Here is a 25,298-nt window from a genome sequence, read left to right on the forward strand (position 1 = left end):
ACCTTGGAACAGTGATGGAGAGTTTTCATTAAAAACTCATATTTCTTTCCCTGGTAGCTCAGTTGGTAAAGAATCTGCCTGCAGCAATGCAGGAGACCTGAGTTCAATCCATGGGTGAGGAAGATCCCCTGGAGAAGGAAATGGCATTCCACTCCAGTATTCTTGCCTGGAGAATCCCATGGACAGAGGAGCCTGGAGGGCTACAGTCCATGGGGTCATGAAGTCGGACATGACTTAGCAACTAAAACCACCAACTCCTTTCTAAAATAAAAGAAGAATCTCTGCTTTATTGTTCTGGACAAATAAAATCACTTGCCCTCAAAACGAAGTTTAAAGCACGTAAGGGGGAAGAAAACCTGAGACCCTAGAAAGACAGAATGCTGAATAAATAGTAATCTTGATGGCTTAATTAGTTACAGTGTGTGAGGAGCACATGTGCTCTAACACCACTCAGCTGTCTTCATCACTGCAAGTCTGAAGGCAGATCTTGCAGAAAATACATCTCTATTCAGGCTGGGTTATTAAGAATTAACTCAGGGAGGAGGAAGAGCAGTAATACATCCCTAATGTCCTCTCTCGGAGAAGGCAATGGCACCCCACTCCAGTACTCTTGCCTGGAAAATCCCATGGACTGAGGAGCCTGGTAGGCTGCAGTCCATGGGGTCGCTGAGGGTCGGACACGACTGAGGAACTTCACTTTCACTTTTCACTTTCATGCATTGGAGAAGGAAATGGCAACCCACTCCAGTGTTCTTGCCTGGAAAATCCCAGGGACGGGGGAGCCTGGTGGGCTGCCGTCTATGGGGTCACACAGAGTCGGACACGACTGAAGCGACTTAGCAGCAGTAGCAATGTCCTCTCTATCTGGGAAAAATGCTTCCAAGTATTTTGCTTTCTATGGAAGTTCTGTGATTCATTTTTAAATTTATAACTTCTTTTTTCTCCAAAGAGCAATTAGACTACAGTGAACTGTGGAGATCCTATACCTGGTGGTTATTTCTTCCTGCTCTCTCTCAGTAAACAGCATTTGAAATCACTCAGAAGTCATCCCACATCACTGACTCTGAGTAGCTACTTCTAGAACCTTTCAGTTGAGGAAATAGCCAAGCTTTTAGAAGATGTCATGGCCTTACTAGTCTTAGGTCAAACCCACAAAGGTCTTAGATTTCTATTTATACCATGAGGACCTCCTAGATGGGAAGGAAAAAAAGGAAACATATCTTATACCCTAGATTCTATTTTTTTTAATTAATTCTTTTTATTTAATAATATATAATAATATTTATTTATATAATTTAATAATATTTAATAATAATTAACTATTGGTTTATTTTTAATGTCCCAATGCAATTTACAAAGTATTTATATCACCTCCTGTGTCCCTAACACTGGTACCAGGATAGAGAATTCTATGATAGCCTCTGCCCTAAAGCATTTAAGGACCCTTGGGAATGAAGCAAGTGACAGTAAAACAGGAAGCACAGCTGGCTCCTCTCCTGGAAGGAGGCAGAAGGGAGCAGTAAATAAAGAAGAGTGGGAAGAGAGAAGTGATGGGCAAAGGAGCAGAATTTAGTTGTTCTTTTTCACTTTGCATTCTAGCTCAAAAAAATAAAAAGCCATGGTATAGGACTCTCAGAAAGACAGTATCTCAAAGTTCTTTTGTTTATTCCTTAGAAAACACAGACAACTCTCTACTCATGTACATTGAACTAATTCTTAAGTATCTTTGGACTAAAGATTTTCTTAATAGACCAGAAATTCAGAATTCAATATTTGAAAAGCGAATTTCTAAGCATAGTGAGTAAGACTGTTTTGCTACAGATCCTCATCACATTTGATATTGGCCCAGAGAAACCCTTGTTACATTTCCTTTCAGTGTTTATGACATATTACAAATGGGTGGCTCAGTGAGTAAAGAATCCGCCTGCAACGCAGGAGACATAGGTTCCGTCCCTGGGCAGGAAAGAGCTGGAGGAGGGCATAGCAACCCAGTCCAGTATTCTTGCCTGGAGAATCCCAGGGACAGAGGAGCCTGGTGGGCGACAGTCCATGGGGTCGCAAAGAGTCAGACACGACCGAAGGGACTGAATACACGTGCACACACAAATACAGCATGTTTGTTTCTTAGGTAAGAAACCAAGTTAGAATCAGTAACTTGTCCAGGATTATAAAGTACAGCTCCATCTCTGACTCTGTAAATCAGGTTTATACGCTCCCTGTGCATATAGCCTATAGGAGACTGGGTGGGGAGGGATGATATGCCTCATGCTGTTCATGCTCATGTGAAAAGCTGAGTTCTTAAACTGTTATGATCCATATTAGTGCTACTAACAGTGGGCATGCACAAGAGAAATATCTTGAACTCGTGTCATATGAGTGAGTAAGAGCCGCTCAGTCGTGTCTGACTCTTTGGGACCCCATGGCCTATACAGTCCGTGGAATTCTCCAGGCCAGAATACTGGAGTGGGTAGCCGCTCTCCAGGGGATCTTCCTAACCCAGGGATCAAACTCAGGTCTCCCGCATTGCAGGCAGATTCTTTACCAGCTAAGCCACCAGGGAAGCCCAAGAATACTAGTCATGTCATATAGATAAATACTATAATATAATATTTTCTGGTTTTGGGTTTCTCCCATCAGGATGGAGGCAGCCTTGTAGGAGAAGTAAATGAAGATGGGGAGATGACAGGAGAGAAGATAGCCTATGTGTACCCTGATGAAAGGACGGCCCTGTATGGAAAATTCATCGATGGAGAGATGATAGAAGGGAAGCTGGCTACTCTTCTGTCCACTGAAGAAGGCAGGCCTCACTTCGAACTGATGCCTGGAAGTAAGTTGAATCTGCTTTGGATGGGTTGCTTTAATTCCAAAACAGGTTGTCAGGGCTTATTGGGGAGAAGTTTATTTCCTTGTCTTGTCTGGTGTATCAGCTTGGCCACTTAGGAGACACCTCAGCATCTCAGTGGTTTACAACAGCAAACACAGGTCTGATAAGCAGCTGTATTCAACTGGTGGGGCGTGGCCAGGCCAGGTGGGACTCGAGGCTTCTAGTCAGCTCGGTGGTGGCGATGGTGGTTTGGTCGCTAAGGCATGTCCAACTCTTTGCAACCCCATGGACTGAAGTCCAACCAGGCCCTTCTGTCCATGGGATTTCCCAGGCAAGAATACTGGAGTCAGTAGCCATTCCCTTCTCCAGGGGATCTTCCCAACCCAGGAATCAAACCATCGTCTCCTACTGATTGGCAGGCAGATTCTTTAGCACGGAACCACCATTCTCTAACGCTAGGGAAGCCCTGGTCACCTCAGAGCCTGTGCTGTGTCTTAATTCCGGGCCCTGTCAGTCGGTTTTCTCAGGTGACCACAGGAAGCCAGAGCATGAGCAGACACCTGCGATGCCTCTTGAAGCCTCAGTGTGTAACTGACACAAAGCCCCTTTCACCCACTTGTCATTGGTCAAAGCAAGTCACACGGCCAGGCCAAGCATCAGTGAGACCTACACCAGGCACTTTAGTAGCAGATACTGAAAATCACCTGGCAAGGGCATAGCTGTATAATTCTAACGCACAGAAGGAGTGAAGAAATGACAGCAGTAATTTAATCCATTTTAAATATTATATCTCGGGGTGGGGAACAACCCTACAGTTTAATGAGTTAATTGATAAAGAATCAAATTAGGTAGATCTCCAAGTTGTAATGCTGAATCAACCTGAGTTCCGATTGGGGAAGATAAATGCACATTGGCACCCGGGCTCTCTTCAAAGTCTAACATTGAGACTTTCCTGGTGGTCTGTGGTTAAGACGCGGGGCCTCCACTGCAGCGAGCATGGGTTCAGCCCCTGATTGGCTAAGATCTCACATGCCGAGCGATGCGAGCGGTGGGAGGGGAAAGTCTAGCATCTTCTTGGAGGACATACTCCACGCACAAATGAGCCTGTTGGTCTCCATGTTAGAAAAAGTCCTGTTTCCTTAAGTACAGGATGGCACCAAACTTTTTTCCTTATTACAAAATTATTTACTGTAGAAAATCTGGAAAATATACAAAGAAAAAAAATCAAGGTTTTGTATTCTGAGTGGCACAATATTAAGAAAGCTAAATTGGTCTGATTCCTGAGAAAACAATGTATGAAAGTGAAAGTCAAGTGCTCAGTCGTGTCTGATTCTTTGCGACCCCATGGACTGTAGCCCACCGGACTCCTCTGTCCATGGGATTTTCCAGGCAAGAATACTGGAGTGGGTTGCTATTTCCTTCTCCAGGGGATCTTCCCGACATATATGTATTTCCAATCTAAGTTAAGGTATAAGAAGAATCAAGTAGAAAAGATAGTGCATCTAGGCATTGCTAGGCCTAGATAATATTTAGCTCTGTGGATTGGAAGGAGATTCTCCAAAGGGTGGTTGTCCAAAAATAAGAAACCTAGCACTTTACATTTAGCTCCAACTTGAGTTGTTATAAATGTCTCCGTTTTTGTTTTTTTAAGTTAAAAACTGAGGCATTTTAAATGCAGTATGGGAATCTGGATTGGATCCTGGAACAGAAAAAGGACATTCGTGGAAAAACTGGTGAAGTCTGAATAAAGTCTGGAGTTCACTCAATAGTAACGCTATGTGGGTTTCTTAATTTGGACAAATGTACCATGTAACATAAGAAATTAACAGGAGAAATTAACAGTGAGGGGCATCGGGAGCTCTCTGTACCATGTTTGCAACTTTTCTGTAAATTTTAAGTCATTCCACAATGAAGTGTTTGGTTTTTTTTTAAGTGTAAAGGTAATCTTTGAACTTTAAACTCTAATATCTGCACTCTTCATGTCCATTTCAATAGCAGACAGTAATTACAATGTTTAGAAATGAGGAGACTCCAGCCAGGGGGAGATCCCAGTTGGTGATGCAGATTTTAAAACTTCAAAAATGGCAACACTTCTGGCAGCAAGAGTCTTGAACTTGAGAGTCACCTCTTTGGAGTCTTGGCTCCAGCATTTACTGTATTGTGGCTTGGGGGGCAGGTTACTTATCCTTTTAGAACCTGTTTCTTCCTTATAAAATACAGATATTGGCACCTACCATAAGGCCCCATCAGGGAAGTTACTGTGGTTATTACACTCTTCTTGGTATAAGTATGAAACGCATTTTGGAAAGTGAGAGTGATCAGTCTCAGGGGAATTATGGTTTTTCTTAGAACTCCTGGATGCAAATAGCAAGCACCCTCTTCAAACTCACTTAAGACCAGAAAAGGAGGGGTGGATCTATTGGCAAGATTCCAGCAGGCCTCAGTTCTTTTAAGGCTGGGTTGAACAATTTGGGTCTCAAAGGGGTCAGAAGACATAGTTGCTCTGGGTGGCTGGGAGGAACCAGGCCCGGTCTTTGCTCTGTGTTCCGCCCCTTTTGTTTCTGTCTCCTTCCTCTTCCATTTGCAAGTACTGCGCCACTGACTGGCTGACAGATGAGGGCTTTTGGGGTCATGTGGCTTCTGGCCCAATGGTTGGTGGAGGAGCAAACAGAACGCAAGGGTCTCACCTAAAACCCTCCTGACTGCCTTCTCCTGACTCTCTGTGCTCTTGGATCAACAAACTGCTTCTCTCTCTCCATGCTTCTTGCGGAGGTTCCTTGTGCCTCTGCCTGGAGTTTCTTCTCTCCTCATTTCTTCTTCGCCTCTTTACGTAGCAATTCCATGCCCTGGCTAATGCCTATTCCGTCTCTTTTTTAGTGCAATTATCAGCATCACTTGAATGTTTCCTAGAAATGCAGGTTGTCAGGCCCCCTTCAGGACGATTCAATTGAAGTTGCATTTTCTAAATTTAATTCTTTAAATGTTTATCGGAGTATAGTTGATTTACAATGTTGTGTTAGGTTCAGGTGTACAATAAAGTGAATCAGTTATGCCCACACATATATCCACGCGTTTTTAGATTGTTTTGCCATATAGGCCATTAGAGTATTGAGTAGAGTTCCCTGCGATATGCAATAGGTCCTTATTAGTTTGTTTTTTTTTTGGCCGTGCCATGCAGCTTGCAGGATCTTAGTTCCCCAACCAGGGGTTGAACCTGGGCCCTCGGCAGTGGAAGTGCAGAGTCCCAACCACTGGACTGCAAGGGAAATCCTTGCCTGTTCCATCCTTATGGCTTGGCTCCCCTCTTAGAAGTAACGTTTGTCAACTGAATGGATGAATTGCAGACCCAGGTCATAGTACCAATGACAGGGGAATAGAGGGTGGAGAGGGTGCCTTCAGCCTGTCTAAGGGAGCAGAGGGAGGGACGGTCAGTGTTGGAGAAGACACGTTGACTCATTGAAAGCAGGAAGAGATATGACACGACTCCTGCTTGTATCTGCACAGCCCCCAACGTGGTGTTTTATGTGTAATTGGTACTTAGCACATTTGTGAGGAAAGTTTTAGTCTAAGGAAAGGAGATGGGAGCTCTTAGGAGAATTTGTGCACAATAGGATGTCTATTCCACAGAAATGTTTGGTTGGGGAATGTGGGTTTTTGGGGGTTTTTTTTTTTTCTTATTTGAACTTCCTTTAATCGCTTGTGTGCTGGTTCTCAGCCTTCCCTGCCCTGCTTTACTGCAGGTGGGGGTGTCTGCCCCTTGCCTGGTACATTTCCCAGGCTCCATGCCTCCAGTTTCTGTCTGGGCTTGGCCACAGACCAGGGACAGGAGCAGGGAGAAGCCCTTGGTGTGTCCCGTAGAGTCCCCAGCAGGGGCTTGTCTCCTGATTCCACTACCTAGCAGGACGGTTCCCCTTGGATCCAGCTTCCCTGGACTCCCCCAGCTCCAGAGGTCCAGGAATGTCTCTGTGGCTCAGACGGTAAAGAATCTGCCTGCCAGTGCAGGAGACCTGGGTTTGATCCCTGGGTGGGGAAGATCCCCTGAAGAAGGGCATGGCAACCCACTCCAGTATTCTTGCCTGGAGAATTTCATGGACAGAGGAGCCTGCCAGGCTACAGTCCATGGGGTCACAAAGTGTCGAACACGACTGAGTGACTAACACTGCTTCTATGACTCAGGGTTATAGCTTTCTGCTCTTGACAGTTTCTGAGCTCTTCATTGCCGCCTTTGGCTTCTCAGCTCTTCTATCTTCTGTGTAACCAATTCCCTGTATTAAATTCTCTCTCTTGAAAATACTCAAATGGTCTGTGACGTGGACTGATCTGGATTGAGACATGGACTGATCTCAGACTTTTAGTCTGAGACATTAATTTGGGTTTTGATTGTATTAGAAAGAAAGAAAGAGGACCTGGTAACCATTGGTAACTACTTAGGAACTGCTTAATGGATAATTTATGATGCCTTAGTGCCTAAAATGTTGACTTTTCAGGTGTAAACTTGTTTCTTTACTTATTAGCCTTTGGAACACCTTATGTCTTCCTCGTGCTCTGGGAGGGTTCTTGGAGGCTAATTCTTTGCAGAGAAGTAATGTTAAGTCTCGGAGAAGGCAATGGGACCCCACTCCAGTACTCTTGCCTGGAAAATCCCATGGACGGAGGAGCCTGGTAGGCTGCAGTCCATGGGGTCGCTAAGGGTCGGACACGACTGAGCGACTTCATTTTCACTTTTCACTTTCATGCATTGGAGAAGGAAATGGCAACCCACTCCAGTGTTCTTGCCTGGAGAATCCCAGGGACGGGGGAGCCTGGTGGGCTGCCGTCTATGGGGTGGCACAGGGTCGGACACGACTGAAGCGACTTAGCAGCTTAGCAGCAATGTTAATTCTAGAGTGGCTGTGTGCCTTCATTTCTGAAATAAATTACTAATTGGTTTCTGAACCACTTTAATAGAAATAAGATGACTTTGTTAATGCTTTATCAAAAGCAGTCTGTTCTCCTTAATTCTAGTGAGGCTGAATGTTTATTTTTAGTGAAGGAGACAATTGCCAAGGGTGGGTGGTTGGATTCTACAGACTGTGTCTAGTGTGAAAAAAAACCACAAGGAAAATTTAAAACTATTATCCAATCTTATCCAACCAGAGAGAGATCTCAAGTTTTCATGACAAAGCCTTTTCTCGATTAAAATTTTTAGTTACACAAGCAGCTTTTAAATCATGTGAGTAAAGAAAAATGTGAATCAAAAGCAAAAATGGAATTTTAGGAGATATTCCTGATGGCTGTGAAGACCTGATAACAAAACTCCAGAGCAAATCAGAAAACTAACCATTTATATTTTGCACAGCAGTCTGTAATTACCAGTGCAAACCTGCTTGTAAGAAGCATGTTATCTAGCCAGCCAGCAACTATTTCATCCGAGCACCTATTTTAATTAGAATTAACATTATCACCTGGTACCCATGCCCTCTACTAAGCACCCAATTGCTGTATTCAATAATAACCTAAAAATATCTTTTAGCAACTCAATTCAACATCACAAAGTTCAACAAATGAACCATCAGATTTTAATCCCCTAGTATAAGAATATTTGATGTTATGACCATATTTGTTATACTTACGATTCTCAAATCAGGAATGATCTTAGAAGTATAACGTGAGTTCTACCAATGGGTTGGATGATGCTTAGATGTAGGTCACTCATGTAATTCCAGATATTTAAAGAATGAAAGAGTGAAAGTAAATTATGCTTTGCAACATGGTATCCAACTTCATTATTATATTCCTGAACATAGTGAAAGCATCTCAGGAGTAATAAAAAATTGTTACTTTAGATTAACTTTTTCCTAAGTGTCTCTCTGTATTTTTTCCACTTGGATATTCAGCAAAAGAAAGAAACCCCATATGTGTATCTTTTACTAGGTGACAAAATGGGTTAGGATTTATGTATTCACTAATAAATTCTCTTAAAAATAATGAATGTTATTATAGTCACAAGAGACGCATAATGAATATGATGGAGAATGAAGCTAAAAATTTTATTGTGTTTGCACACTCAGAATAAGTAAACTTTCTTATCATGGAAAAAGTATTATTAAAAAAAGCTCTCCATTTATACTGAAGAATTTCATTCTAGTTGGTTTAACTTGAGTAACATTTTGCATTATTTAACTTATGCTGGTCCCATTGATGAGAGAAATGTTTTTGATGCACTTCCCTAACTCTGGGCCTATACTGAAATTTTTGTTTGCTTTTTAGGTTCGGTGTACCACTTTGATAAGTCAACTTCATCTTGCATTTCTACCAATGCTCTTCTTCCAGACCCATATGAATCAGAGAGGTAATTGTTCCCTTGTGGTTTTAATGACATCATTTATGTGAGATTAAATAACTCTTGTGGTGGGAATTATTGCTCCTTGGTGGCCCTCTAGTCAGGCTGAGTTCCCTAACAGAAAAAAAATGTATATTCTGAGAAAGAGCGTTTTTATGGTCATACAGCATCTGTCCCTGTAAGAGAGTTTCTCTGCCCATAAAGCACAGAATAGCCTGTGTGTCGGTCCCAGAATGAAGCTTCTACAAAGGGACAGCAGTTGGGTCAGGCAGCCCGTTATACCCTGCCCAGGTGTCCGCTTTCTTGGGGCCCTTGGCATGGCAGCCTCTATTAGCCCCTCAGGAGCATTTCACACTCTTGAAAGCTCTAGTCGAGGCAGGACCAGATGTCTGCTGCTTTACTTAGCCCAGCTGAGAGGGTCTGGAGCACAAGATAATTTCTTTATTCACTAAGGGAAGACAGGAGTAAATAAAATGTAAGAAGCATAAAAACATTCCAGCTTACAAATTACAGGTTTCTGATTCTATAAGCTCCATTCCAGAGTGTCAAGCCCCATTCCATTTGACATCCTAGCTAAATTCTAGCTCTGGATTCCTGGAATGGCTTTCTCTGGTCTCTTGACTGGGGTTCGTATCCCCCAGTTACTGGCCTGTTTGTGGGTAAGAGCGCCATCTGCAGTTGACTTTCTCTTGGCCTCACTCTGTAATCATGGCTTCCATTTCTCTTCTGTCCGCATCTGAGAAAAGGCCTCTTCCCTGGTTTAACTTACGGGGCTGACACTACAGTGTCACAATGAATGAATGTCCCCTTTCTTGAGATGAGGCTCTGGCCTGTTTGCAGAGAGAAAAATTTGGTCTTTGTTAGCCCCCAAACACAACAGTCCCCTAACCATATGTATCTGTCTTTTTTTTTGTTACTGTCATTGTGATAATGCCACATAAAAGTAGCCTCAGACTACCAGCGATTTATGAAAGCAAATATTTTCTTTTGCACTCATACTTCTGTAGATTGGCTGAGGCTCAGCCACTTTCAACTGGGTTCCACTCGGCCCAGCTGGACTAGGCTGTGCTCCAGGTTTCAAGTTGGGTTCCGGTCTGTCTCACAAGCCTTCATTCCAAGACTCAGGCTAAGCAAACAACAGCCCCCTGGGGCATCTTTTCCTTGTGGAGATGAATGGAAGCTCAAGGAAGCTGGCAGAAACTTGCCATGCTTCTTAACACCCGAGACCTAGCTTTGCAGTCACTTCTGCCTAGTGGCAAAGCAGATCACACAGCCAGGAACAAGTCAGTTGGGCAGGGACGTTATCCTCCATGCAAGCTGAAGGGCAGTCACATGACCAAGAATCAGAATGACTCTGTCCCAGGGAGAGAGTCAGGAGGTGGAAGCAGTAATTCAGCCTTCCAGCCCATCAAATAAGCAGAAGATCTATATAACAGAAATCCCAAATGACCATTTCCACCAGACTTTTTATCCACCACAGGGGCTGGAATAACTGAAATTATGTGATTGGGGCATGTATTCTCCTAATAGGGACTTCCCTGGTGGCTCAGATGGTAAAGCATCTGCCTGCAATGCGGGAGACCCAGGTTCAGTCCCTGGGTTGGGAAGATCTCCTGGAGAAGGAAATGGCAACCCACTCCAGTATTCTTGCTTGGAAAATTCCATGGACGGAGGAGCCTGTAGGCTACAGTCCATGAGGTCGCAAAGAGTTGGACACGACTGAGCCACTTCACTTCACTTCACTTCAGGTGGTGCAGGGGTAAAGAATCTGCCTGCCAATTCAGGAGCCATAGGAGATGTGAGTTTGATTCCTGGATCGGGAAGATCCTCTAGAAAAGGAAATGGCAACCCAGTCTACTATTCTTACCTGGGAAATCCTGTGGACAGGGGAGCCTGGCAGGCTACAGTCCTTGGGGTCATGAAAAGTCAGACACAACTGAGCGACTTAACATGCACGCCCTCACTCTCTTAATAAATCTTGTTCTATAATCATGAGTTCTATCTTCTTAAAACCAGCACTTGGCAAACCTGTTTTGTAAAGGACCACGTGGTCAATATTTTAGGCTTTGTGAGTTTCTACAGCAGCTACTCAAGTCAGCCTTTGTAACCCCAAAGCAGTCATAGACAATACTGAACAAATAGGTGTGGGTGTGTCCCAATAAAACTTTATTTACAAAAACAGACAACAGCCAGACTTGATCCTTGGGCCAGAGTTAGCTAATTTGTTACAAACTCCTTTGTTGGGAAGTACTTATTGAGTATCTTTTATTAATTATTTGTCACTCTTTTATGTAGAAGATTCATCTCAGGGTTGAGAACCTTGGGTATAGCTTTAATTAGCTTTGGGAAGTGTTTGCCTAGTCCAAGAAGACAGTGGAAATTGTCATTAATTAAAACATACAAATTTTTAAAAACCTTATATTAAGCACTGAGTTACTTTGTGAATATATACTAATAATCCTTTTATCAGAGAGCAATGAGAGTCATAAGTATACACCATTCTCCAGTTTTCAGTGCCAAAATCTGTATTTCACTTTTTCTTTCTTCCTCATTGGATTACTATGAACTCACATTTTGGATTCTGTAGCCATGACGGCATTTGGGTGGTTAGTAAAGGATGATATATCAAACTAAAACAAAGCATTTGCCTTTTTTTTTCTTTTTAGGGTTTATGTTGCTGAATCTCTCATTTCCAGTGCTGGAGAAGGACTATTTTCAAAGGTAGCTGCGGGACCCAATACTGTTATGTCTTTTTACAATGGAGTCCGAATTACACACCAAGAGGTGAGTGGGGCAGAAGTGGGAACTCAGTTTGATTGGTGAAAGGGCTTTGTTTCAGACACCCTTGATTTTCTCATTAGTCCTTTTACTTTAATGCTCACTAAGAATATAAAGGAACAAAAGACTAGGCTTTTTTACAAAATTGTTCAGATATCGTTCTACAGCCAACCTCAGACTGCTATAGTAAAGACATCATAGATTAGGTAGCTTATGAACAACAGAAACTTCTTTCTCACAGTTCTAGAAGCCAGGAAGTCAAAGATCAAGGTGCCAACACATTCAGTGTCTGGTGAGAGCCTGCTTCCTGCTTCACTCATGTCCCTTTTTTTGCTGTAACTACACAATGCAGGAGGGATGAGGGAGTCTCAGGGGTCTTTTATAAGAACTCTGGTCTTATTCATAAGGGCTCTACCTGCCCCCATGGCCTAAATATATTTCGAATTTTTTTTTTATATAAGATAGGGGAAAGTTAATTAGTAAGTTGAAGGCTTCTCTGATGGCTCGTAGGCTTCCCTGTAGCTCAGATGGTAAAGAATCTGCCTGCAATGCAGGAGATCCAGGTTTGATCCCTGGGTGGGGAAGATCCCCTGGAGAAGGGATTGGCAACCCATTCCAGCATTCTGGCCTGGGAAATTCACATGGACAGAGGAGCCTGGTGGGTTACAGTCCATGGAGTCGCAAAGAGTCAGACACGACTGAGAAACTAACACTTTCACTTTTCACTTTCTGGTGGCTCAGGGGTAAAGAACCCACCTGCCAATGCAGGAGGCATAGGTTCTATCCCTGATCTGGGAAGATCCCACATGCCACAGAATAACTAAGCCTAGGTGCCACAACCACTGAGCCTGTGCTCCAGAGTTCAGGAGCCGCAACTACTGAGCCCATGTGCCTACCTGCTGAAGTCTGCTTGCCTTAGAGCCTGTGCTCAGGAAAAAGAGAAGCCACCGCAACGAGAAGCCTGCACACCACAGCTGGAGAGTAGCCCCTGCTCACTGCAGCTAGAGAAAAGCCCACACAGCAACAAAGACCCAGCACAGCCAAAAATCAATCAATCAATTAAATTACTTGAAAAATAAATAGTAAGTTGAGCTGCCCTGCACTGCTCATATATGCCCTTCCCACCATCAGTGTGTGGAGTATGCAGCATCAAAGTGCAAGGGGTGCCTTAGGCCAGGGGTCCCCAACCGCCAGGGTCTATTGCCTGATGATCTGCGGTGGAGCTGATGCAATAATGACAGAAATAAAGTGCACAATACACTTGAATCATCCTGAAACCATCACCCCACTCTGACCCATGGAAAGATTGTCTTCCACAAAACTGGTCCCCGTTGCCAGAAAGGTTGGGGACCGCTGCCTTGGGCTTTTGCCATATACCTGACACTCAAACCATGAGGTTAGGGATAAATGAGTTAATATCTTCGGTGTCCTTTGAGTTCCTGGGAGGAAGCTCGTTTCCAACACTCACTTTCTTGTTTTCTGCAGGTTGACAGCAGGGACTGGGCTCTCAATGGGAACACCCTCTCCCTCGACGAGGAAACGGTCATTGACGTGCCTGAGCCCTACAACCATGTATCCAAGTACTGTGCCTCCTTGGGACACAAGGCAAATCACTCCTTCACTCCAAACTGTGTCTATGACATGTGAGTAGGACACCAAGCTGCCAGAGCCGCAGGGCCCCGGGAATGAGGAGGGCACCTCAGAGGCGTATCCTGCCCCAAGGAAGGTGGCTCCCTTAGAATATCAGAGGGTCCTCTGCCAGGGGACTGCTCAGGCTTATTACTTGAAACTCAGAAATAGAAAAGGGCTTCGAAGAGTAGACATGCTGTGGAAATATTATACTTTGTGGTTGCTATTTTATTGTGGCTTTTTCTGTTCTTCAGCACTCTCATTCTGAAAAATTAAGGCTAGTGTCATTGGAAGTAACAGTACAAATTGAAACTGCACTGCAGAGATTAGGGAATCCTTTTATGATGTGAAAGGAAGGAGGACTGTAAAATCCTACACCTAGGGCGTGAGGTCTGGGTGTTAGAAAATAAAGAAGCCTATAAAGTCAGAGTCCCTATCATTTGACAGCCAAGAGGAGTGAAATGCTGACACAGGCAACAACACGGATGAGCCTGTGAAAACACGCAAGGAGCCAGTCACTAAAGACCGTGTGATGTGTGATTCCATTTCTATGAACAGTCCTCTATCGCCCCAGACACAGAATACCCATCAGTGCTTGCCTAGAGCTGGGGGCCGGGCTTGGGGGAGCGAAAGTTGATGGCTAATGAGCGTGGAAGTTCCTTTTTATAATTTTATATTGGAGTATCGCTGATTAACAGGTTGCGGTAGTTTCAATTGGGCAGCAAAGGGACTCAGCCATACATACACATGTATCCATTCTCCCCCAAAGTCCCCTCCATCCAGGCTGCCACATAACCTTGAGCAGAGTTCCATGTGCTATACAGCAGGTCCTTGTTGGTTATCCACTTAAAATACAGCAGTGTGTACATGGCCATCTCCACCTCCCTAACTATCCCTTCCCCTCACCTTTCCCCTCTGGTAACCGCAAGTTCATTCTCTAAGTCCGGGAGTCCATTTCTGTTTTGTAAATAAGTTTTCATTTGTATCACCTGTTTAGATTTCATGCGTAAGTGATATCATATTATATTCTTCCTCTGACTTACTTCACTCACTCTGACAATCTCTAGGCCACCCATGTTGCTACAAATGACCTTATTTCATTCTTTTTCAACAGCCCATTGTATATACGTACCGTGTCTTCTTTATTCATCCCTCTGTTGATAGACATTTAGGTTGTGGGAAGTTCCTTTTGAGGCTTCCCAAGTTAGTGGCTGTAGTTGCACAACTGAAAACCACTGACTTGTACACATTAAATGGACGCATTTTATGAAGCCTGAATTACATCCCATCACAGTCATTAGTTTTAAAAAATCAAATAATCTGTTTCAGTTTGAGCCTCCCCTTCCAATGGCACGCTGAACCTCTTGGAAACCTCCATGGATGAGAACCTTACCGTTATCCACAGAGGCAGCTGTCTGGACAAACAAATACATACTATGGAGTTGGCTGTTGGGCTCTGGTGACTAGAAAGTTCTTTCTGTTGCGCCCCAGTGGGTTTCCCTGTACTCTCCAGCCCTTGGCCCTGATTATCCCTTTTCTTCTTGTGTACAACGTCAGTCTCTCTTCCACATAGTAGTCCTGCACATATCATAGTAATTTTCATGCGCTCCCAAACTGTCTTCCCAAAGTCAAGCATCTCTGACTATTCCTTAAAGGGATAGCTGAGATTCCATGTCACTGCTGTCCTTAGCTCAGCCTGAGGATGACAGTTCCTCCTAGCAGCCAGGAGCCGTGTGCAGTCTTTCCTGCTCATCTGTAGTTTGCTGTTGCTTGGTTCTCTTGCTTGTGAACATAAGCGGGATCAGATCGTGTGCGTTTAATCTGTAGGAGAAGTGCCAGGATTCGCGTGTCCCTTCTTGCATCCCTGAGATGGCTTTAAAATTGTTCTGGCAGTCGCTTGCTCTCCTTGGCAGCCAGTACCAAGTACTGAAGCTACAACTTCTGTTTAAAGGGCGAGCAGAAATGGCAAAGGACATGTGTCATGTGAAATGAAACTGACACTGTTATTAACTCCAAGGCTTTTGTGGCCAATGTAAATTAGGCCAAAGCATCGTTCCAGGCTGCACACAGCTGAACAACAACCATTTAAACCCATGGTAACAAAGGATTATAAATGCTACTTGCTGCTGCTGCTGCTGCTAGGTCGCTTCAGTCGTGTCCGACTCTGTGTGACCCCATAGACGGCAGCCCACCAGGCTCCCCAGTCCCTGGGATTTTCTGGGCAAGAGTACTGGAGTGGGTTGCCATTGCCTTCTCCGATAAATGCTACTTAGGCTGCCCCTTAAAACGAATGAGTTTTGTGATTTAATGGCAAGGATATGATTTTTCTCATCAAAAGTAAGAGAGCACAGGAGAAAAGAGAAGGAACCATTTGTGAAAAATTAAGTCCCTCCTCAGAAATTTTTTTTCAAGCCCAATGTGAATGATTAATTACTTGGGGTCATGGAGAGACTGTGCCAAGTCACTTCAGGTGTGTCCAACTCTGAGACCCTATGGACTGTAGCCCGCCAGGCTCCTCTGTCCATGGGCTTCTCCAGGCAAGAACACTGGAGTGGGTTGCCATGCCCTCCTGCAGGGGATCTGACCCAGGGATCAAACCCACATCTCTTATGTCTCCTGCCTTAGCAGGTGGGTTCTTTACCACAAGCTTCAGAGAAGCCCCAGGAGAGACTAGCTGAATAATAATCAGATAGAACATTCAGATACCAGTCCATGGGATTCCTTTGCTTCTAAAATCATTGGTACTGTTATGCACACTTTAACACAGAACAACAATGTCTGCAAGCTGTTTTAACTGTAGTCCAGTACAGTGTGCCAAATGACAGACAGGAACTGCTTCCCTTGCTATAGATATAGATTACTCATCAACAAGGAGCCGAACTGCATGCTCAGAGGTTTGGTCTGAGGGCTGATCTTGCCCAGTGTTTCCTGAGCGCTTTCTCCAGGCCAGTTCTGTGGTACACGCTTCTGTGCACGATGTCATTCAATCTTCCCAGTAACTCCGTGGGGCCACCAGTATTACTGGTGATTATTACCAGTATCCCAGATCAGGGACAAGAAACACAGGGCTCTTGTCAAAGAGAAGTGCTCTAAACCTCTGTGCTTTAGGGCTGCCTTGAAGAATCGGCACGTTTCTTTTCAGTCTGTCTATTTTCTACTCTGAAAATAATGAAAATGAATAGGAAAATGAAAATGTAAGAGGATAATAAGAGAAATCTTAGGCTTCTTGTGGGATTTTTTTTTGGTTTTTTTTGGTGTACCGCAAGGTTAACTAGAGCTCCATTTCAAGAGTAATTTTTTTTTTTGAAGTATCTGATTTATAATATTGTGTTAGATTCAGGTGTACGACAAAATGATTCAGATACATATATATGTCTTCTTTTTCAGATGCTTTTCTTTTGTAGGTTATTATAAGATATTAAATATAGTTCCCTGTAGTGTACAGTAGGTTCTTATTGTTTATTTTCTACATAGTAGTGTGTATCTATTAATATTAATCCCATACTCCTAATTTATCCCTCTTCCCTCCTCACCTTTCCCCTTTGGCAGCCATAAGTTTGTTTTTCTTATGTCTGTGAGTCTGTGTTTTGTAAATTAAGTTCATTTGTATCATTTTTTTCAATTCTATGTATAAGCGATATCATATGATATTTATCTTTGTCTGACTTACTTCACTTAGTATGATAATCTCTAGGTCTGTCTACATGCTGCAAATGGCAATATGTCTTCCTTTTTATGGCTGAGTAATATTCTACTGTAAGGAGTATTGTTTTTTTAGTGAAATATTTTAGAGACCAAGAGTTGTGATTTTCACAAGTAATTCCCAAATCCCTGGTCCAGGAATATCTTTTGTGCCAGAGCACATTTGAGAATTCTGTGCATGCGCACAATCTCACACACCCACAGGCTTGCTTACGTGCTTAGTCACTGATGAGAGTCTTCAGTTGTGCCAGGGACACGGTGGTGGTCAGGAACCTACCTGCCTGCCAGTGCAAGAGACACAACAGATGCAGGTTCAATCCCTGGGTCAGGAAGATCCCCTGGAGAAGGAAATGGCAACCCACTCCAGTATTCTTGCCTGGAGAATCCCATGGACAGAGGAGCCTGGCGGGCTACATAGGGTCGCAAAGAGACAGCTATGACTGAAGTGACTGAGCAGAGCACAGCACTTTGTCACCGCGGGAACTCTTGGAGGATAAAAATCACTAGTCTCATGATTGCAGAGGAGGAAAGTGAGATTCAGAGGTGCAGAGGTGAGTTTCCAGAAGGAGACAGTAACAACATGCGGAACCAGGACTCACACCAGAGTCTCCAACCCCAAATTAAGTGTGCTTGCCAGGGCGCAGGACACCCAGGACGGATAGACATTGAGGCCCCTTGAAGTAAGGGTGCGATTGTTCCTCTTCATCCCGCACAAAATACGTCCATACGCCGCAGACACACCTCTCCCACCAAGTGCTTGCCATCATGCACCATGTGCCGTCTAACTTAGGATCTAGGACCTTCTGTGATGTTTCAGTGCCCTTTGTTCAAAATGTAAATGAACCAGACAGATTCAAAATGTAAATGAACCAGACAGATTCAATCATATGCATACAAAAATATAAGATTTTTTCTGGCCATGCCTTCCATATATCTGCAGCCCTCCAGGCTCCTCTGTCCATGGGATTCTCCAGGCAAGAATACTGGACTGGACTGCCATGCCCTCCTCCAGGGGATCTTCCCAACACAGGAATCAAACCCAGGTCTCTTACATCTCCTGCATTAGCAGGCAGGTTCTTTACCACTAGCACCACTTGGGAATCCCTTGTTAGAGGAGACAAATCTATTAATACTTATTTAGCCCCTGCTCTCCTGCAGGGAGCTGTGCAGGTGAGCCGGGCTGGGAGCCTTCGGCAGATGAGCATAATCCTAGCATGAGCCCAGCCTCTCCCTTCACAGCGTGGGTTAGCGGGAAATCTGAAAGAAGCAGGGTAGCAGGGCTTCCCTCTTGGAAAGAAATCTTCATTTACTTTCAAAACTAGAAAATAACGCTTCCTCAAGAAATACAGGATGGAATACAGCATTTTTTGCTTTTGAAAATCCACAGGGCTCTCTCTTAAAACTCCAGAAGTGCCCTTGCCCTGAGACACAGTCAGGTAATCTGATGCTACAGGCCGGATGAGCTGAAATGCTGACAGGCTACACTGAATCTGATTTCTCACTAAAGACAGATTTTGGGGGTAGATCTGGCTATTGATTTATAAATACAGAGTACCAAATATGCTCAAAAAGAAAGATAGGGCCATACTTTTTATTTACTTACTTACTTATTTTGGCCATCCCAAATGGCAGGTGGGCTCTTAGTTGGAACCAGGGATCCAACCCAGCCTCTTGCATTGGAAGTAGAGAGTCTTAACAACTGGACCACCAGGGAAGTCCCAGGGCCATGGTTTTTAAGCCACAATGCAGTGGTAAAGAATCTGCCTGCAGTGCAGGAGGCAGGAGATGAGGGTTCGATCCCTGGATCAGGAAGATCCCCTGGAGGAAGAAATGTCAACCCACTCCAGTATTTTTGCCTGGAGAAGCCCAAGGACAGAGGACACTGGCGGGCTACGGTTCATGGGGCCACAGAGAGTCAGACATGACTGAGCAACTGAGCATGCACACATGAGTCCCCTGGGGGAGGGGGAAGTGGTGTTCAAATGCAGACTCCACTGCCAGGTCTGGGTGGGGTAGCCTAAGCGTCACTGTGAGCACCAGGCTCCCAGGGAACGCTGATGCTGGCTCCTCTGTGACCCTCACCCTGGGGACCTGCCCCTGGTGTCTAGGCCACAGCATGTGGGTGATTCCTGTCTCAGCCCTTCTAGCCTTTGCATCTGACCTTCTGGTCCACCTGGGAATGACTGTGTGCCTCTTGATGTCTAGGTTTGTCCACCCCCGATTCGGGCCCATCAAATGCATCCGCACCCTCCGAGCCGTGGAGGCCAACGAGGAACTCACCGTTGCCTATGGCTACGACCACAGCCCCCCAGGGAAGAGCGGGCCAGAAGCCCCCGAGTGGTACCAGGTGGAGCTGAAGGCCTTCCAGGCCACCCAGCAGAAGTGAAAGACCTGGCTCCGGGCTTCAGGGGACCTGGAATAGAAACTTGGATCTATGCACTACGTTTATCCGACAACGGGACAACCAGGGACTGCTCATGCTGTGACATCACACCCTCTCTGCGTTCGCTACGACTTTCTCGAATACTAACTAGGTCTGACTGTATTACTCATACCAGATTTAAAATTAGCTAGCCTCGCAACAACGCCCTCCTGAGAGGTACTGTCGAGCACTTGACAGAAGACAGCATGATGTTCTTGGGTGGTTCAAGTCTAAATCTGTACCACTTCAGAGATGCCAAATGATTAGACTGAAAAAGGGAAAATAAGGGGGTTTTTCAGTCATTTTTAGTCAGTGGTTTTTCCATGAGATTTATTTCTATGGCCAATGCAAACTGTGGTGTCACACTTGCATGTGCGCCATACGAAGGGGAGAATTACTACATTTTTATTCTCTAAATGTAGTATAATTTGCCTTTTAACCTTTGATCTGTCTCTTGCAATAGAATGGCTTTGTTTTTTGCCCCCTAGCGAACAGAACCCCACCTTTTGAGTCAGTTCACCCCTTAGTCCTCTTCTCTCTCTTAGGTATCTTTCACAAGAGAAAACTTCCAAACAGATTTCGTGTCCGCGCCAGCGTGTAGGTTTCTCTGGCTCTTTCTATCGATCTGTCATTGTTTCATTATTATGTCCTAATATAAAGACCTGGCTCCTAGGGCCAGGCTATTATTATAGAATTATTATTCTCGCATGTAAACAAAGATATCTTTGCTTTAAGATGTGAGAAGAAATGAATTTACTTTGTTTGCATTAAGTTATGGAAGAGTTGTAATATATACTTTAAGAAAGAAGAGAGGGAAATTAGTATTTCTAAGCAGTAACTGTGGCAATTTTGTAGTATCTTCAATAGTGCTAGTCATTTTTTTTCTCCTTAGATACACATTAAATGTACATAACATAGAGCAGTCTGGCTTGTGGCGCAGTGCATTGAATTCAAAAGTCAAATAGCAAACTTGAATTCTAATCCAGAATTTGAAAGTCCTTTGTTTTGTTTCTTTTTAAATCGCTACTATTAAGAGAGACATACTGATCACTAGTTACAAATCAAACCTTAACTGCTAAAACTAACTCTTTATCATTGTAATTTCAAAGCATTTAGCTGCTTCAAAGCCTTGTGAATTAAGATTAACACCTGTATAGTTTAAAAGCAACCGTATCGATAGCATTTCAGTCATTTTGCTAGCCATGTGTAATCACAACTGCAGAAATAAAGAGAAACCCCCCTGTTTTTTAGTTTAGCTAATTAGGTATGTAATTTAACTGGGATTGCTCTGAATGGATTCTGAGAGTTTGGGGGTCATGGCAAGCGCCCTAGCCACATGCCACAGCTACGCCTTCCCTAGATGCCTCGCTTGGAGCTGGGCGTCTAGAGATTAACATTTGTTCCAAGTCCCAGCTGTCAGCAAAGCACCTGTCACCAAGTCAGTCTGGTCTTGAAAGCTGAAGCCTTCCACACTGTAGCTCCTGTAACTAGGGGAGGCTCAGAAAGGAGAAAAGAAACAGGCAGGGGGAAGTTGGCTATTTTGTGTCAGTTACACGTGCTCTGGGAAGAAGTTCACAGAAGTGCTTGATCCAGGGCTGCTCACAGCTTTCAGTTCTGGCAGTTGGCTCCAGGCACAGGATTCAGCCTTTCCCTTGGCTAGACTTTCCCAGAGCCCCTGTGTCCCCCCGGCAGAGTGGCTAAGTGGCCTTGGTTTCAGGGAGATATGCTGCTGGTTCGCTTGTGAGAAGTTCTGAGGGCTGCCAGAAAGATCTTCCAGGAAGGGAACTGAGACGTTTTCAGATTAAAAGGCACCAGGATAGGATCGCTTCTATTCTGTAGAAAGAGACCGTTCAGTGAACTGTGACAGACGACAGAGTCTTGGGACTTGTATTCCGACAGGTGCTTTCCTTCAAACGTGTCCCAAAGTGAGTGACTGTCTCCAGAGAAAGATGGCTTGAACTAACCCTGGTCGGTGGCATTGGGAGTGAGGTCAGGGGGAAGACTGGCACAGGACCCCACAGCAAGGACTTCAGGCTGCCCTGGGGTGTCATTTCTATACCAATGGGCTACCCCAATTCAAATGGAATTTCTCTTTTCTTTTGATAAAAGCGATTGAAATGAATTAAATAGTAGTGATTAACCAGCACAAATCCATTTTTCAGATGAGATTGTGAATGACAACACTTTGAGTTCAGAGCCCGGCAGTGTGTCTGTGACAGTCAGACACATCAGAGGAGGCAGTGCCCTCAACCCGAGCTTCTCTGCATCTCCGGGCTCTTCTTTCTCCTGCCCTCCGCTTTCTTCTCTCTCTCTGTCATCTGTGAGAATGCCCCGGTGTGCCTACATAGCAACCTACCAGCTGATCCCCCCTCCCACCAGCTGATCCCCCGCTCCTGCTCCTTCTGTGTGCTCCCCTGGGGCCCTGTCTGTCTGTCTTTCCCTCCGGGAGTACCTCTCTCCATCACTCTGCATCCATGTCTGAATCTACCGCTCCTCCTGTCCCCTGCCCTCCCCCGACACTCCTAAATTTAAGACTTCGTCACAGGGTGGGGTTAGAGGGCGCCCTAAGATTCACTGTGTTCTGTAGGTAGACAAAACCGCCAAGGGGGTCGGGGTCCCCTAAGGAATGAACTGCTGAGGGAATAAGGGTGTTTTTTCCCTGTTTGAGCCAAAGCTGAGGGATGTATTTTTCTACTGAGTCTTGATATCCGCTGTGGAAGGAGCTGTGTCAGGAAGCAGGTAGTTTCATGAGCAACAGCACAGAAATGTGAAAGAATCCATGTAGTGGGGATACAGGAGTAACTTTCTGGCTCCCCAAAAAGGGCCAGTGCTGAGATGGGTATGTGATGCCATGGTCCCCAGGAAATTCAATCAGAGCCATCTCAGTCCAACTCCTGCATGACTAGATTTTTCCTTAGCAGCTTTTCTATGACAAAATATTATCTTGTGTTAGAGTTAGGAATAGGAACTAATCTGTAGGAGTATGTCCCCAAACGGGCATTTGAATGGACTCAGAAAAAAACAAACGTAAGGATTGAATTTCTGAAAAAGGAATGATGAGATTAAAAAGCAACTGGCATAGAAGACTTGAGTTTTGCAGTACCTATTCTTATTTTAACCTGCTTCATCCCTGGTCTGCCTGAGACACTGAGAAGAAAATTTGTTGTTGAAGACCCCTTTGAACCTGTCTGAGGCTGTCTTTAAACTTATCTGCCCTCTGGGGGTTCTTCACACTTGAAAAACCGTTTCCTCATCACCAACAAACCTGAAAAAGGCCAGCGTGAAGGCCAAGTGTAACCATTGATGATATTTAGTTGTAACCATAAAATTGCAGTAACTGTGAATAGTGAGTTCAAGGGTTGTCTTCTCCGTGAGTCGTATGTGGCACTTTAGTAACTTTCCTTTAATCTATGAAATTCTAAATCACTCACTGCAAACTGCATTTAAGATCTTCCAGGAAGGTATCGTTTTTCTGTTGTGCTTTGTTTTAAAACAATCGCCTCAAGTTTCTGTCTTAAGAGTAGTGATTTAGAATCCAGACATCTTCTGTTTTAGAAAAACAAGCAAAACTATGTTGCAAGACTGATAGTGGTAATGTTTATTTGCCGCAGATCAAAGGTTCACAAAATATATGAAATTTTTACATCTACTTGAGGTACCTTGATAGTTTGTTGGTTTTTTTTTTTTTTCTGTTTTTTCAGGAATTTGGAACTTCGGTGTCTATTTTTATTTAAAAAATACTAAATTGTTAAGGTTTTATTTTGCCAAATGTGTGCAGACATATTCAAAGCAATGAAAACTATTTCAAGCCATACAACCACAGGGATGGAAACCCTTTTCACAAATTTTAATGTGTTTGTATGTAAATAGATGTTTGTATGAACTATTTTCATGGTAGAATGAATATATTTAAATGAAGTTGAATTATTCCAGTGCTATTTAAACAAATTGCAAAAATTTTTGGTGAGAATTCTCTGAGTCTATTGAGATATAATGCAGATCAATTTTGATTTTTAAAGAATCAAAAGCCTACAAATAACTCTGACACGTGGCAACTTCCCCACGTTGTTGCCCCCGACGTGGAGAGAGCTTGTAGGCTTCCCCAGTGCCTCAGCCGCTTCCTGGTGGAAGTCAGGTGCTCGTGGAGTTGTGTCCACCCTTTAGTGACATCACTCCAGGCCTTCAGGGGCCGGGGAGTGACTCAGAGGCATTAGAGACACCGGTGCAGTTATCTGGAGCACAATTTCTTTGCAGGGCAGCAGAATCAGAAGCCAGACATGGCCGTGGGAACCTTGGAACGGGTTTTCTGGCCGCCATCCACCGCCACCCTTACTGCCTAGTCACACACGTCAGGGAGGCTGCCCTGAGTGGAGTTGGGATTCAGATCCCCCGGGTGGGGCTTCTTTGGTTTTGCCAGCAGTCCCTGCCTCCGGGCCTTCACCTCGAGAGAGGATGGAGGAGGGTCCTGCTGGCAAGGCAGGGCCCATTTCTCAGCACAGTCCACTTCCTGTCTCAGCTCTGGGCGACTATGCACCCAAGCACCGAACTTTCCACCAGAGAGAGACATCCTTGGATAACGCAGATCATTGCTTCCTCTGTCTGTGACTTGACACACCATTGTTAGAAGTCGTTTTAACATCAAGACCAGTCACCTCCCTAGGACATACCTCCCAACTGCCCTGACTCTTACTAGAACACTCCTTTGTAATGATAGTCAACTTGAGTGGGTTTTGTTTTTTTCCACTTTGGTCCTGGATGAAATGAAATGATAAATATGATGACAGATTTTCACTGTGTATACTAGCAATATGTACACACGTACTGATGTATCTTAATATACAACTTGGTTACATTTTGGATGACTGTCACTCATCTCGATTCATGCATTGGGAAGCTACAGGGACTACGTCGTGTCTGCTTATCATAGAAGAGAGTTGGATTCATGGTTCCGAGCTCCCTACTTCAAGAGTTTTTTCTCCTGCATTTTCTGTGTTCTCTTTTTATCCTGAAACAAATCAATTAGGTTGTGAGGTATGTTTAAGGATTGGAAGCCAAGGGAATGCTTTCAGCATTTATTGCAACCAAAAGTTAACCTCATCACAGTTAATGAGCATCTTTGATTGGTCTTTTGTGGAATTTGAACTAAATCTATGAGCCTTATTCAATATCTATAATTCTATGGTTTTTTTAAATTATGGGAAATTAATGAAAGATGTTTACATGAATAATGTTTGCCCTTACTGTGTTATGAATGAGTTTTTTGTAGTGTGTCTGGGTGCATGTGCAAGAGAGTAGGAAAAATGTTTCTGAAACAAAACTTGACAAATATTTGTAATGAGAAGTCAATTTAAAGATTGCTATAATTGCGCTATAGAAACAATGCAAGTATTAAACAAAATATACAATCACCTGTCATTGTCTTCCTTTGGTTTCCTGAGACAGAAAAGCAGTAACATTTCTCATGCCATGTCTATCTATATATTTAAATTACTATGCAAACTTTACATTTGAACTGGTTTCAAAATGGTATTCACCTTTTACCATTTTCAAAGCATTATAGTAAGAACTGAGAGAGGGCTATGGATAGATTAAAAGCATCCTGTATATTTGGCATAATACCA

At 44.0% G+C, this 25,298-nt stretch overlaps 1 protein-coding gene across 2 annotated transcripts in view; it reads left to right on the forward strand.

Annotated features, from left to right (window-relative positions):
* SETD7 (SET domain containing 7, histone lysine methyltransferase) overlaps window positions 1-25,087 on the forward strand; it is a 55,386-nt gene extending 30,299 nt beyond the window's left edge. For both annotated transcript variants that reach the window (XM_055550521.1, XM_055550522.1), the window contains exons 5-9: window positions 2,638-2,827; window positions 9,074-9,155; window positions 11,813-11,930; window positions 13,410-13,567; window positions 19,461-25,087. In XM_055550521.1, the coding sequence (XP_055406496.1) occupies window positions 2,638-2,827; window positions 9,074-9,155; window positions 11,813-11,930; window positions 13,410-13,567; window positions 19,461-19,641 (729 nt within the window). In that variant the 3' untranslated portion in view covers window positions 19,642-25,087. The remainder of the gene's footprint in view (window positions 1-2,637; window positions 2,828-9,073; window positions 9,156-11,812; window positions 11,931-13,409; window positions 13,568-19,460) is intronic.
* The last annotated feature ends 211 nt before the right edge of the window (window positions 25,088-25,298 follow it).

The sequence above is a fragment of the Bubalus kerabau genome, chromosome 16 (genome assembly GCF_029407905.1).
Source record: "Bubalus kerabau isolate K-KA32 ecotype Philippines breed swamp buffalo chromosome 16, PCC_UOA_SB_1v2, whole genome shotgun sequence".
NCBI classification, from domain to species: domain Eukaryota; kingdom Metazoa; phylum Chordata; class Mammalia; order Artiodactyla; family Bovidae; genus Bubalus; species Bubalus kerabau.